This window comes from Rhea pennata, unplaced genomic scaffold (genome assembly GCF_028389875.1).
Source record: "Rhea pennata isolate bPtePen1 unplaced genomic scaffold, bPtePen1.pri scaffold_33, whole genome shotgun sequence".
Lineage (NCBI taxonomy): Eukaryota > Metazoa > Chordata > Aves > Rheiformes > Rheidae > Rhea > Rhea pennata.
In genome coordinates this window covers 3,248,443-3,263,663 of record NW_026907680.1, presented here as the reverse complement: position 1 = coordinate 3,263,663, position 15,221 = coordinate 3,248,443, and the positions used below count along the sequence as shown (strand labels likewise).

Here is a 15,221-nt window from a genome sequence, read left to right as displayed (position 1 = left end):
AAACCCCGCTGTGAAGTGGCTGCTGCTCCATGACCTGTGAAGCAGCTGAAGGAGCACCAGTGTGTCCACAGATGACTAACCCTTTGCTTCTGTCTTCCCCAGGGGAACACTTTGTCGATAGGCACCGAGTGGAGCTGATTGAATGTGTTGTTGAAGTGAAAGGTGTCCTGGACCTCCTGCTCGGGGACATTCTGGACTTTGAGCAATAGCAAAGAATTCTGGCGGAGAAAACATCCCACACCATGATGCGTGAGCTGTTCAGGCTGTTGCTGAGCTGGACTCCCTGGTGCAAGGATCGCCTGTACGAGGCCCTGAAGAAAAAGCCCCCACCCCTCGTTGAAGCCCTTGAGAAGTAATTTGCAGAGGCACTGACTGCTCTGTGATACAGAGGAGTTCTTCCATGGAGAAGCAAAGTTCCTCTAGGCAGCTCACAAGTGACTTCACAAATGGCAGCATCACCAAATCACTGAATCAACGCATTGCTGAAGTTGGAAAGCACCCCTGGAGAACATCTGCCTCCACCCTCTTTTCTTTTATACCTGGAGGTATACCTGGAGCATGCTGACTGAGACCGTGTCCAGTTGGGTTTTGAGCAGCAGCAAGGATGGAGACTCACAGTCCTGCTGAGCAACTTGGTCCAGTCTTCCATCGCTCTTGCAGTAGAAAGTCTTTTCTTATATTTCAATGGAATTTCTTGTATTTCTACATGTGCCTGTTGCCTCCCATCCTGCCACTGGCTGTCACAGAAGAATCTGTCTCTGTCTTCTTTATGCCATGTCCCCATCAGGTACTTCTGTACATTCAAATTGCCCTGAGCCTTCTCCCCTTACACACTGAACAGGCCCAGCTATCTCTGTCTCTCCTCATACAGGAGATGCTCCAGGCCCTTAGTCTTCTTTGTGGTTGGACTCACTCCAGTAGGTCCATGTTTCTCTTGTGCTGGTGGACCAAGCTCTCCAGGTGCGGCCTCACCAGTGCTGAGCAGAGGGGAAGGATCACCTGCCTCCACCTGCTGGCAATGCTCTTCCTGATGCAGCCCAGGATACCATGGCTGCTCTTTGCCACCAGAGCACGTTGCTGGTTCATGGTCAGCTTGGTGCCCACCACAACCCCCAGGTCCTTCTCTGAAAAGCTCCTCTCCAGCACAGCCAGGTATCAGCACCCCTCCCTGGTTACGCACCAAGTCCCTGCTTCATCAGGACATTGATGAAGAAGCAATGGGAGACAGCGTGGAGCCCTCCTGGAGGCAGCTGCACAACACCTGCTGCTCTCCCCTCCGGCACTGAGCTTGCCAACACCCCTTCTGCCTCCCCAGGCTGGTTGCTCCTTCCCAGGCACTAACAGCAGCCTTGTGGCCACTGGTGGCCTCTCAGGTCTTGAGGCGCAAGTGAGCTCACTAGCAGAAGCAGCAGCAAGGTTCCTCCTCCTGGCTTCCAAGTGGGTGTGGCTGGAATCACCTCCCTGTCAGCACTGACACCATTTTCCTGCTGCGAGGCTCCCGGGTGCAAGGCACAAGTGCCCTCACACTCAGCATCAAAGCCTTCTGCCTGCCACTGGTCTCTCCGGGCCTGAGGGAGTAGTGGCCTCGCAGTCAGCACTGCCATCCTGGGCCTGCCACTGACCTGTCAGGTCCTGAGGCAGAAGTGACCTCCTGAAGTGGAGCAGCAGCAGTGGGCCTGCTCCTGGCCTACCAGAAGTGACCTCGGAAGCTCCCAAAGGGGCACTGGGCCTGGTGCTGGTGGTTCTTCGGGAGAAGTGGCATCAGAACCAGGAGGAAATCCACGTGTCTGCTGCTGGCCTAGGAGCTGATGAGGCGCAAGTCACCTCCCAAGCACCGCTGAAGCCAGGTGACGGCTCCTGCCTCTCAGGGACTGAGAAATCCTAGGTAGAAGAGAATTTCCGAGCTCTTTCTTCCCCGCAGTACAACCGCTCTTCCTCAGCAGCCCTTGGAAGGAACTTCCCCTGTCCCAGCAGCCTGGGATCACTGCCCTCCAAGGGGCACGCGTGCAGCTGTGGGATGACAAATGCAGGTGTTCGATGACGGCAGAGAACTCGCTGAGAAACTCGTGTTACTGAGACACCCTTTACTCTGCCCTTCAGCAGGGCTACAGCTCTGGCGTGACCAGCAAGTCACAGTAACCGAAAGCTTGGCTCATCTGTCAGGCCAGCTTCTAGAAAGGATTGAGGAATGAGGAGGCGGGGACAGACACACCTGTATCTTAACATCCCTGGACTTCTTCTCAGAGGAAGTGTCCCCGGAGTGGCAGCGTGGTTAGTCTAGTGCCTGAAAGCCTCTAGAGCTGCAACATTAAGGTATCTCCAAACCAACGTGGCGTAGTGAAACTCGTATAACAAAACCACACTGTAGTTGTCTTGGCACTCCTCTCACTCGACCGTGCTTTTACAGCCACCTCCAGAGGCGCACGGAAGCAGCAGCAATCTGTAGTGCCCAGCGCTGCCGGCTGAGCCCTCGGAAAGCTTTCGGCTTCACTACAGGGTTTTCCAGTGCATGAGGACTGAAGTAGGGGACACAGAACAGATCCAAGAGCAATGTGCTCAGTGCTAAGAGAACGTTGAAAACGCTACATGTCTGTAGCAGGACGAGAATGGAAGGGAGCAGAGGGACTGCTTTGGCTAAAAGGCAGCACCTGACTTGAGCAAGACCACACATGTGCTTCCATACAAAATACTTAGGCAGCTCCATCAAGCTGCAGAAGAAAGGTTAGCCAGTTGGTTACTCGCACGAGAAGGGACATGGACGTTACGGTGCCAGACAAGCTCCATATCCCTGCAGGCTTGTTAGAGGGAAGTGCAGTGTGCCTGGCAACTTTTGAAACCCCTTGGAGTTTAGGTTCAGCCTGCAGCAAGGATTTCTCACAGCCAGACCACTTAGTGGGAAACCATTACCGTGCTGTGTAAAGCAAATATTTTTCACCAGCTTTGCATAGTCTTTTGTGCAAGCCACATCCTTTCTGCTCAGAATATCACGATTCCTCTGTATTGCCCTGGAAAGTGGAGTCCTGGGGTACATCTGCATTTGCTGCGGATCCTTCAGTAGATGCGTGGAGGCCAACACATGCACTTCCAACTTCACCTGCACCTGGGAGAGGGGAAAAAGATCCAATGTTAGTTTTTCAGCACACACAGCCCAAAACGTTTGTGGAAATAAATAGTACTTGGGAGTGGATGGTGCAAAAATGTAGAGAGATGTAAAGCCCTCAGAGGAACTCAAAATGAAAGGGGCCCATACAGAGGAAGACATTTGATTTTTTGTGTTTGATTATCACTCAATGGGCTCTTGAGTGAAGGAAATTCCACTGGATATGCACCACACATTTTGTTTAAACCCAGAGACAACATCTTGGTCAGCTTAGAACACACACATATAACTTGCCCTGTCGAAACAGCCTTGCTTCCAGGAAAGCTCATCTACAGGAGTATTTAAACCAACCACGAAGACCCTCACTGTCTTCCTCCATCCCACATGATCTGATAAATTCTCAGAGGCCAATAAATGACACTGCATGGGATGACATTCAAAAATGCCAGCGTTAGGCAATAGGTTTGTGGACATTCCAGCAACTGGCAAAAGCTGTAGAAGAACAGCTCAGTGCTGGGCAAGCAAAAGATCCTGGAGCAAAAAGCACTGCTCTGATGAGCTCGCTGCTTTGAAATAGTCCTGTCCCAAAGCAGGGACTGCAGAGGAGCAATTGTTGTGAAAGAGGTTGAATTAGTCTCTGGAGAAATGACCTTTGAATGATGAATTTCCATCTACAAGAGCCTGCAGTATCTGAAGATGTCCAAGGGGGCTGGCAGTGCTTAAAGACTGCTCGGCTTTTCTTCAAGAAAGCCCACCTTCTGGCCTGGTCAGTACTGCTCGTGCTTAGCAATGGATAAGAGCTGTGGCAAACATCAAGCACTATCATATTCACAGAACGTGCCTGTGCTATGCTTTCCTGCTGTCTATGCCCTACGGGTAGGCAGGGAGAGCTGAGGCCCCTGTGGCTGAGACCGCCGCTGCTGGCAGCTCCTGCCCCGGGCTGGGATGCAGCTGTGCCAGGCGCAGCGCTGGAGCCAGCTGCAGCTGGGCTTCCTGCCGCGGGAAGCAGCCTGACCTGCTCCAGCACCTCGGGAACAGACATCTCTGGCTGGAGCCCCAGGAGACTAAAGCCCCGCGAGCTCTGCAAACGCAGCCACGTCTTTCCCCAGCTGGAGCGTGCGGAGCCCCGGGGGCTGGGAGAGCGGCTGCTGCCGGCGCTGCTGCCAGGCCAGGAGCTGCCGTGTGACCGTGCTGAGGGGAAGGCGGCCGAGCTGCAGCCCCGGTGCCTGGGGCGAGATCCCTGCCCCGAGGCAGGGCAGGGACAGCTGGGTTGATGGTGAACATGAAGGTGTCAGGTGCACGCTGGCCTGGCACTGCCCGCTTGTGGGTGCTGTGCATGGGCCTCGCCGGGGAGGGCTGCGTGCCAGAGACAAGGGTCCACGCCTGGCCCCAGTGGCAGGACAGCACCTGAGCAGCCTGCAATGACCCAGGCTGCAGCCCTGCTCTACCTGGGCTAAGCCTGGGCTGAAGTCTCACCTCAACCTCATCTACAGGTGGACACAGCAACCTGACCAGGCCATCAAGCAGCCCAAACACCTGCACAGAGCCTCCACAAAGGCTCTCTCTGCTTTCCATCCCATGTAGCATGTGAGCAGAAGCTGCAGTGATGCCAGGGCCATGGCAAGACTCAGCCAGCCCTGCCATGACAGGAGCTCTCCCTGCACGGCCCTGTGCAGGACCTGGCCTCAGCTCTCAGAACCACAGAATCACAGAGCTCTTTGAGGTTGGAAGGGACCTGGAGAGCCTCTAGTGCACCTGCCCTGCTCACGCAGGGTCACCTAGGGCAGCTTGCCTAGGACCCTGTCCAGACGGCTTCTGACTGTCTCCGGGCATGGAGACTCCACAGCCTCTCTGGGCAACCTGTTCCAGTGCTCTGTCACTCCTCCCAGGGAAAAGGCTTATTCCTTTGTCTTCAGATGGACCTTCCTGGGTTTCACTCTGGCCTGTTGCCTCTCATCCTATCGCTGGGCTCCACTGAACAGAGCCTGGCCCCATCCTCTCGACACCCACCCTGCAGATACTTATACACATTGCTGAGAGTCCCCCCCTCAGCCTTCTCTGCCCCAGGCTGAACAGGCCCAGCTCTCTCCACCGTTCCCTGTGGGAGAGATGCTGCACTCCCTTCCTGATCTTAGTAGCCCTTCTGGGGCAGGACTCCACCTGGTAGCTCCACGTCTCTCTTGTGTTGTGGAGCCCAGAATTGGACACAGCCTGGAGGAGGAACTCCGGGACTCCAAAGAAGCTTTCTTTGATTTCCCTCTTACTTCTGGGAGCCACTGGCATGGGGTTCTCCTAGACAGCTGCCTGTAGAGGCCAAAGTCTGCTCTGCTGCAGTCTAGTGTTGGCATCCCACATTTTGTGCTCTTCCATCCTCTCAGGATCCTCAGCTCCACACTCTCACGGCCACTGCAGCCAAGGTTGCTGCCAGTCTTGATATCCGCATGCAGCCTTCCCTTCTTTTTAAGTAGGAGGTCCAGCAGAGCCCGTCTGCTTGCTGGCCCTGCTGTGTTGTCTCTCCAGGAGCTCTCAGGGTGCATAAAGTCTGCCTTTCCTTTGTCGGAGCCTGGGAAGCACACTGCATACACAAGTGGAAGGCCCACATCTCCAGTGGATCTGAGGAGCTTTCCTTCTCTGACAATACCTATGCAGACTCTTCCTGGGTGGTTGTGCAAATGGAGTCTGTAGGAGCCACAGTTATCTCAGTGTGGCAGGGGACAAGGCCGGGGAGTTCTTCTTTTCTTCTTGAAACTGTATGAGTAAAGAGAAAAGCAAGAATTCAACCCCTTCAGGAGCGCTCCTGCTGAAGGTGGCAGCCCAGCATGCCAAGAGGCCCACTTGCCTTCTGAGGCCATACTTGAAGACCGGACTGAGAAAATTGTGGGCTTTCCCTGAGCGCTTTGGCTCCCCAGTATGGCTTAAGGCCTTTGTGATGAGGAGTTCCCGTGCCCTTTTCCGATCCAAATCATGCTCCCATACGGGCAGCTGACTCTCTGCTGCGACAATCGTGGTCTGGAGGAAAACGCCAGCCCAAGATGTCTTTCTGCCTTGCTTGCTTCTGGTAGGGATCAACCTTTTCAAACAAACCAAAACCAGAACCACTCATTCCTCTCCATGTTTTAGGCTCCCCAAATAAGAGCTACAGAAGGACCAAAGCAGAGGGAATGGCTGGGCAATAAAGTGCCAGAGGGTATTTGCTGCAGGAGGAGTGAGGCCTGTTGGGGAGAAAATGACCACATCTGAACTTTGCATGCATGGGGGCAGGCTGTGAGCTAACAGCTCTTGGTCAGGAAGGAGAGGCAAGAGAGAGGTCGCTGAAAGCCACATCTCCTTGCCCTGTGGAGGTGAGAAGAAGCCCAGCAGAAGTGCTTTGAAGAGGAAGAGAGAAGCCAAGCAAGGAGGCGCATGTGACCCTGCCACAGGTTGACGGTGTGCTTTCAGCCCAAGGTGGGGGTGTGCTTCTGGAAGGACCAAGCAGGCAAAGGCTTTGTGGCTCCTGCGTCTGGCTGAGGAAGCTCCCAGGCCCCAGGCTGCTGGAAGAAGACCCTGTTGGGGCAATCACTGCATTCTTTGCGGTTCTGCATTTACTTGCTGCTGTTCCAGCCTGTGCTAGAAAGACTGTGCTGAAGCACCAGCAGCTCTCGCAACACTGGCCTCAAGCACTTAGTGAGCTGCAGTCTGCAAGCAGAACCTCCGTGTACTTGCTGCTGCTCCAGCCTTTGCAAGAGAGGCCTAGGCTGGAGTAACATCTCGTTGGAGTCAGACCCTCTCCTCAGCCAGAGGTCTGTCTGCAGAGAAGGTAGTGCCTGCCCTGGGGCCTGTGGGGCAGAGGCTCTGCGGGCTGGCAGAGGCCATGTGGGGTTTTCTGGGAAGAAAACGTCTGCACTGGAGGGGAAGAGAGCTAAATTCCCTAACTCTCCCTCCCACCGCACTTCTGTTCTGCCTTCCTCCCCTTCTCGCACCATGGCTCCACCGCCTGCAGCTTTTCCTGTCAGCACCAAATGCCCTCTCCTGCGTCCATTGCCTGCCTTAGCCAACAGACCCCAGCCCACTTCTGGGGCACTTGTCTGTGCCCCAGAGATCCCTCCCAGCAGCAGGGCACTGCTTCGGGGCACGCACCTCTTGGCAGGTGCCAAGGAGCAGCTCCACATAGGCTCCTGGGGCCAGCAGAGCTGCTGCTGCTGCTGCTGTGCATGGGCAGAGCAGGGGCAAAAGCACTTTCTGAGCTTCCTCGCAGACCTGCTGACCCCTCAGCAGCCTCCCCAGTCTCCAGCTCTTCTCCAGCCTTGGCACCTCCTTTTCCCTTCCCCCCAAAAAACAGCGTGGAACAGAAAGCCAACACTCAGGAAACCTCTTTCCCTGTGGAGTCGTCCCTGCCTTGACTTTCCTCCGGGCAAGCTCCTGGGGCTGAGCAGCAGCTCTGAGCAGCCTTGCCCCACGCAGCCCCCACTCTGGGGCACTGTGATCCTGCCCTTTTGTGGGCTGCTCCTTCCCCCCACGGCTTCTCCCTACAGCCCTGCAGGCAGTTGCCCAGGCGGGCTGAGTGCTGACCATCGCAGGTGGCAGAGGCATGGCCCTGGGCACCCTGACCTCCCAGGACACTGCTCTCAGGCACAGCCCTGGGCACACCTGGCTGCACGCTCACCCTGCTCACACAGCCCTGCCGCCCTCCCCGGCAGAAGGGAGCCGTGCCGCCTGAATGCCTTTTAAACTCTGCCATGAGGACTAGGCCTCTCTTGCTGGCTGGGCAGCCCGGAGCAAGTGCCTGTCAGAGCCTGCTCTTGGCTTCTTTCCGCTGCTGCTTCTGCTTTCAGCTTCCAGACCTTTGGGAAAGTCAATGTAAGTGGTCCTTTTGGAAGAGGAGGGCCTTTTCTCCTAGCGCGTAGGTGAAATAAATGTGGATGCTGCTCATTTGCGGAGAGCAGTGCTGGGTGTCTCAGGGCAATTTTGGAGGCTGAGGAAAAGTCTGCATGCTCTTGTCAAGCCTTGTGAAGAGGGAGGTGTTGGTGTGAGCTTTGCCGCAGGGTGTGCGTTGTTTGCTCAGACCTGTGAGTATGCAGTTAGGCAGGAGGAAAGGCGGAGGATGTCTTTTGTGGCCAGGACAGGATCGAGCTTTGTATGTCAAAGTGAAATCGGAGCCCTGCTGGCAGCAAGGCCAAGGAGCAGAGGCTGTTTGCAGAGTTGTGGATGAATTTTGGGAGCTAGGAGCCCTTTTCTTCCTTTGAAGTCCCCTCTGGTGGCTGGCACCAACAGAGTGTGACTACACCCCACTGGCTGGCATCTCTGTGTGTCACTGAAGCATGACACACACTTGTGCAGAGTTGGTGGATGTGAATGCAAAGGGGAGTCTATGTGTGTGCACATACATGCAGGGCCTGGAAGAGGCAGGAGGGCCCTGTTTCAGGTGAGAGAGAGCCTCTGTGCCTGCTGCCACAGAATCCTTTGCCAACAATGTCTCCAGGCATGTAGAGCTGTGGTGAGCAGCCTAGTAGAGAGGAGTGAGGTGGAAGAGAGGGCTGCAAGGAATGCTGCTGGAGGGGAGGATGCCTTGGGTGAATATCTCCCCAAAGCTGTGGTGTTTCCCCTTGGGCAATGCCCTTCCTTTGACTGCCAGCAGCAAGGAGGAAGGAAGGTCATTTCCAGGCAGCAGTCAGGGGTGGCGAGCAGCAGGCTCGAGAGGATGTGCCCTTGGCTCAGGCAGCCCTTAGAGGCAAGGACAGGTTGTTTGGGCTCTTTGAAGAGGATGGGAAGGAGGGACATAAGTGCCTGAAGAGAGAAGGACTGCAAGGGACGGAGCAGTTATTCCCGGTTCCATTTCTGAAGCTTCCAAGAAAGCTTGTCCTTGGGGGCTACACAGCAGTGGCTACTGGAGTGCTCAGGACAGTGGGTAATGGTGTGTCCTGGAGCCTGTCCTTGGAGCTGACGCTGCTGCTCTCCTTGGTGCCTGGAGAAAAAGTCTCAACTGTGGGCTCCTCGAGTTTTCTTTTGGGCATGTTGTGCAGTCCTGAGTGTCCTGTGGCACACATCCCCGCGGTGTGTATTTGCAGCATGCTTCCAGGAATTCACTCACATTCTGCGAAGAAGGAATTACTGGGCAGGAGGACGCAAATGCCAGAAGCTCGAGCAGCAGCTGCGTGGCCTGTACCTGGCCATCAGAAGTCAACAGAGGTAGGTGCTCCTGATGGAGGTCCTTCTTTTGCCAGCTTGCTTTCTGCCAAAGCATTGTGCTCTGGGCACTGGCTGTAGAAGGGCCCTTCCCATGGGTTCTGCTTAGCCTTGTCGGACTTTCCCTGGGGCTTTGCTTTCAGAAATGCCACTTGTGCACTAGTTTTACAATATATCTGTAACTCCTGCACTCTCCATGAACACACTGCTCTTTCTGGTGGCCATGGAAGCACTGAGCCTTTCTGTAATACGAGATGGAGAGTTTTTGCTCAGCTGTGTGATTATTCAGATGCTTGGTCTGAACAAGAAAGGGATGTTCAGCCTTGCTCAACTGCCTTTCAGAGCAAAAGGGTGCTGACAGGAAGGTTTAGGGAAAGGATGAGCGCAGGGACTGAGAAAAACGTTTCCTCCTGGTAAAACAGATGTATTGCAGCCCCCACTGCTCTCTCTCATCCTCCCTAGCAGGCTGACCGACACATTTCCCTAGAGTTTAGTGAGCTGCCTTCCCCTGGGCTTCCCTCCCTTGAATTCTCTATAGGCAGGAACTGCTCTCTTAACTCAGACTCTCGGCTCTTGCCCTCGACAAAAGCCTGCCAGAGCTTTTAGCCATTCTCCCCTATTCCCCCACAGCTGTTGTTGTGTAGAATGGAGGGGCTGCAGAGCAAGAGCAAGGGTTGTTTCTGCAATTCTGAGAGGCAGCTTCTTCTCTGAAGCATGGAAACATGGGCTGCCCTTGTGAGCAGCAAGATCCTTTCCTTGGCAGCATCTCACCTCTCTTTCTCACCTTTGCAGATGAAGGTGATGAGGGAATCAATGTTCACAGCCACTAGAGCGGCTCCTTTTTTGTCCTCTACTCCTCTTCCAAGTATTTTTCCAACGTGAGTACTTTGCCTTGCTTCTTTCCCCCTGCCTGATGAAGGGAGCAGCCACCCAGCACAGGTTGGTTAGGGCTGCATTGCCAGGGCTGGGGCAGGCTGCTCTGAAAGTGCTTTGGGAGCAAGGCTTCCCAGCGGCTGAGTCCCAGTGACCTGCACGCATGCTCCGCCTTCATATGGGCTCTGTCTGTGGGGAAGGGTTCTTCAGAGCTCTGTGCTGGCTCCCACCTGCTCAGAGCTTTGTGCTTGACTGCCTTGATGCCTTTCTCCTTCTTTGACACTGGGAGCCCAGCAACCATCCATTGCCCATCCCTGAACACAGAGTCTTTGGGGCCATGGAGCAGTGGCTAATGCATGTGGCAGGACAGGGGTAGTGGTATGAGTTGAAGCCTGTCTTGTAGATGACCCTGCTTCTATCCTCACTGCATGGAGAGAAAGTCATGCTGTGGGCGAGCTTAGAGCTCTCTTTCGGGCATGATGTGCAGCCCTGAGTGTTTTATTTGGGGGTAGTCTTCACAGCTGTTGATGTACCTGCAGTCAGTGGAACCCCTGTGCTTCTGCTGCAGCACTGCCTTCTGCTGCAGAAGCAGATGCCCAGCTTGTGAGGGGGGAGTGGAGATCCTACTCCCCCTGTGCTCATACCACCTCCCCGTGTGTATATTTGCAGTCCATTCCCAGTCTCCTCACAGTGCTCTGCACAGAATGCAGCAGCAGGTGGAAAGAAACCACGTCCAGAAGCTAGGGTACGTGCTACACAGCCTGTGAATGTAGGCCATCAGAACACAGGAGTGGTAAGTGTTCCTGACTGGGGTCCTTCTTGTGCTAGCCTGCATTCTGCAAATGCATTGTCCTGTGGTTGCTGGTTGTACAAGAGCCCTTCCAGTGCCCTTCTTTGAGCCCTGGCTGACTTTGTCCAGGGCTTTGAGTTCAAAGGCGGTGCTCTAGTTTTACAATGCATCTCTCCGTGCTGCACTCTCCATGAACACGCCTGTAGAGCCACTGGGGTCCTCTTTCTGGTGGCAGTGGAATTTCTGGTTCTTTCTGTGATAGAAGATGGGCAGTTTCTGCTTAGCTGCGTGATTATTGAGATGCTTGGTGCAAACAAGAAAGGGATATTCAGCCTTGTTCAGCTTTCCTTTGGGGCAAAAGGATGCTGACAGGAAGGTTCAAAACAAGGTTCAAAGGAGAGTGTAAGTAACCTTCCCTTCAAGAAAACCACCATGTTGAAGCCCGCACTTGCTGCTCCTGGAAGTGACAATGCCCTCCACAATTTATTTGGCAGCAGGAGACATCGGAGACTGATCCCATGGGAAAGGCAGGGAACCCTGCTCAGGCTGTGATGTAGCTGGGGAATGTTGTGGAGCCCCTTGCTCTTCTGCAGCTGGGGCTGCAGAGTCCCTGCCTGCAGCAGCCGTTGTCCAGCGGGGGGCCCAGGCCAAGCCAGAGCCAGGGGCCTGGTGATTGCCGAGGTCCTGCAGTCCCTGGATGCTGGCGAGGAGCATGTGGAGAGCAGCGGAGTGGACTTGGAAGTGGGGCACATTGCACAGTGTGGAGTTGTCTTGCAGGTGCAGGAGGGTGCTGAGAATCTGGTTGAAGAAAAGCCCAGTATTCAGAAGATCGTCCAATACCAGCTGGGAGAAGAGAAGCAAGTGACCCTGAAGGTCTACTTCTCCTGCCTAGAGGAAGAGGAGGAAGGGCTGGACAGTCAAGAGGGGCCTTGCAAGACAGGGCAGGTATGTGGCAGCTCCAGGAGAAGCCTGGCAGAACTGAGGGGCAGTGAGGCAGCAAGGGGTGCCACTTGTAATCCCGGAGCCACTGTGCTGCCTAGAGCGTGCTGTGACTTTTCCTGACATGGGCTTGATGTGGCTTAAAGCCTGTCACTAAGTCCCTCTCCGCAGCCCCCAGCAAAAGCCCAGCACTGCTGTCGAGCTGAAGGGCTGTTTCTGCAAATGGGAGCAGTGTTGAGGGAGTAGGGGAGGAGAGAAGCAGGAGGGCTCTGAGGCTGAGCGAGAGAGACAAGGTGCAACCCCATTGCCCCATGAGCAAGCCACAGGGCTGGCCTGGGCTCAGCCTTGCCTTCCAGCCAAGGGGGCAGCTGTTGAGTGCTGAGAATGGCCTCCAACAGTGGCACCTGCAAAATCTGAGTAGCTGAGCGCAAAGGGATGCTTCCAGTGTTGGTGTGCCCCTTTGCAAAGCTCTCCTTGACTGCTGAATACTGGACACAGGTACCCCCCAGTCTTGGTTCACAACAGATTAGCAGTGTCCAAACAAGGTCTCAAGTCCCATGACAGTCAATATAGCAAAACCATCAGCGAACACTAGCCTGCACTACTCTGCAGACTTTCTCAGCCTTTCTAGTGGGGCAGAACACAGCCTGTTCATTTCTACCTTCTTCCCAGGGGTTAGAAGAGCTGTGTGCAGAGACACAGCCAAGTAGCAGCAGGAGCAGCAGCAGCAGCACCAGCACTACTTGTGAGCCACGCGAGCACCCAGGAAGTTCTCTGAAGCTGAATTAAACCAACTGCCCCAAGTCGGGTGGCTCTTGGCTGGGTGTGCAGTGAGCTCGTGCGTTTGCAGCATGGGAATTTTGGAGAGGCCTGAAGAGCAGAGCTGAGGAGTCAGGGCTCAGGGGCTGCTGCCAGGGCAGCTCTCTGCCGTGGTCATGCTGTAGCTCTTTGGCTGCAGCTGAGGTGGCTGTGGCCTAGGGGTGTGCTGCGTCTTGTTGGTGCCGGAGAGAGGCGTGGAGAGGGCCCTGCCATGGCCAACGCATGTCCTGGGGCCAGGGGGCCTGTGGGGAGAGGAGGAAAAAGCTGCTGTACGCCTCTGAGGGGAGGAAGTGCTTGAGCCTGGGCCCCCCTTGCTGGGGCCCAGTGCTGGCTGCGTGGTGGGAGGGAACTGCCAGCTCTTGTGTGTGTCTTGGGTGCCCTTGAGTGCTGGGCTTTTGCAGGTGTGAGGGGAAGAAGGCGGGTGCCCAGGGCCAGAAGGGGAAGCGGCCACCCCGGAGGCTTGGTGCCAGCAGCGTCCATGGCCACCTGGGCTGTAGCACCCGGGAACTAGTGGAGTTGCAGAGACCGAGGGCAGGTAGGAAGGAGAGCAGCAGAGCCCAGAGGCTGGCCTTGAGGCGAGCAGGCTTCCCCTTCTGCAGAGACCTGCTAGGGGGACGCCAGGGGAGGCAGCTCAGAAGGGCAAAGGAGCTCAAGAAAGCTGGCAGGCCTTTAAGCTGCTGAAGGAGAGCCTCCTCCAAGTGCCACTCTGCTCCACCTTGACACTCCAGCAAGCCCAAGTCAGGGCAAAGCCTGCAGCCCCTCACTAGCAATGGCGATTCTGGAGGACCAGGCTTCATCGGTCCATCTGGTGCGTGCGCATCTGCAAATGCAGGAGCTTTGCTTGAGCGCCTGCTCAGGGAGACTTTCATCAGCACTACATGAGGATTGAGTCCCCTTCTCTCTGCAGACTGACAAGCCTCGGTAAGGATCCGCACCTCAGACCAGCTTCTAGCCTCTTTGTCCTCCACACATTTTCCATTCCCCCCACAGCAGGAGCTGCGAGAGAAAGCGCCCATCACAGAATCATCGAAGGGTGGAGGTTGGAAGGGGCCTCTGGAGATCATCTCGTCCAACCCCCCCTGCTAAAGCAGGGTCACCTACAGCACACTGCACAGAGTGGCCAAGCGTTAGACACTGTGTTTATCGATAACTGTGCGGTCTAGGCTTGTAGTTAATCTCCTTTTTTAGGCTTTCTTCCTTTCAGGTTGGTGCTTGGGATCTGAGGCAAAGGCAGGAAGGGTTTTGGAGCAGCTGAGGTTGTCCGCTGGCCCGCGCTCACAGAGCGGTCTGCTGTAACTCGTTGTGCTCCCTTTCATCGTCCAGCGGTGCTTTTATTCCTCCCTGCTCCTCATGGTGAGGTTTGCAGGCAGGAGCAACACATTTGGCCAGGCTCTGGCGTGGGGCAGCCGCGGGGTGTGCCCGCACGTGGCCGTAGTGGGAGCCGAGCAGGGGAAGAGTACGGCCGGGTGTGGGCACGGCCGGTGGCAGCCAAGGCGGGCGGCAGGGCGCGGGGGGCGTCGCGGCCGCCGCGCTGGGGCCGCCATGGCGCCTGGCGCCGCTTGCGGCCGGGTCGGGCAGGCGCCATCGGCCAGGGCGTCCGGGGCGGCTGCACGAGCGTGCCCCTGGCAACGGCGTCCCCCTGGCAACTGCATCCAGCTGGGATCGGCGTCCCCCTGGCAACGGCGTCCCCGCCCCCGCGGAACTGCCTCCAGTGACGTCACGGGTCCGCGCGACCAATCGTTGGAGGCAGCTGCGTTGAGGGCGGCTGCGGTGAGGGCGGCGGGCGGAGCCAGGGCCTGGGGCGGGGCCTGGGCGCCCTCGGGGGCGGAGCGGAGCGGAGCGGCGGTGTCGCCGCCCTCCCGGGGCGCCTGCTCGTTGCGGGGCCGAGTCTGCTTGTGGTCGGCGGGGTTTGGCTGCGGGGGAGCCGGGGCGTGTGCGCTCAACGCCTGTCAGCGAGGCCTGGGAGCACGGCGGGCCGCTGGCAGGTGACAAGTGTCCGTGCGTGTCGTGGTGTGTGCCAGAGTGGGGGGGGTGTGGGGAAGGGTCTAGGGTGGTGGAGGTGGGAGAGGGCTGTGCGTGTGAAATCCTGTCATTTCAGTTAAACCGCGTGTTCTCTGAGGTAACTCTTGTATGTTTGTGTTCAGCGACGAAGTAGCTGAGAGGTTTTGAAGCCTGTGGCCGGGGAAGGCGTGGCAGTTTCCTGCGCTGATGGGAGGAGCAGGGAAAGTGGCCAGTGTTACTGCTGTTGTGTGCGGCATTTTGTGGCGTAAAGGCGGGGGGGTGTGCGGAGGGTCTGGAGACGGACACGGGCGGGGCTTTTCAGTAGGAAAGCTGCCGGGCTGTGCACGGACGAACGTTGTTTTTCAAAAGCGGAGTCGTCTCCCCCACCCCCCTCCCCCCCCGCCGTTAACGGCATCTCCCCGGCAACGGCGTTCCCCCCCGCCCCGCCCCTCCCCCCCGCAGAACTGATTCCGGTGACGTCACGTCCGCGCGACCAATCGTTGGAGGCGGCTGCGGTGGGGGCGGCGGGCGGGGCCT

General features: G+C 56.5%; 1 protein-coding gene across 1 annotated transcript in view; it reads right to left on the bottom strand.

Annotated features, from left to right (window-relative positions):
- The window catches only part of LOC134154724 (transmembrane protein 209-like), a 50,734-nt gene extending 36,466 nt beyond the window's left edge, over positions 1-14,268 (bottom strand). Inside the window, exon 1 of the mRNA XM_062601403.1 lies at positions 14,109-14,268. Coding sequence (XP_062457387.1) covers positions 14,109-14,268 — 160 coding nt within the window. The remainder of the gene's footprint in view (positions 1-14,108) is intronic.
- Between the last annotated feature and the right edge of the window lie 953 nt (positions 14,269-15,221).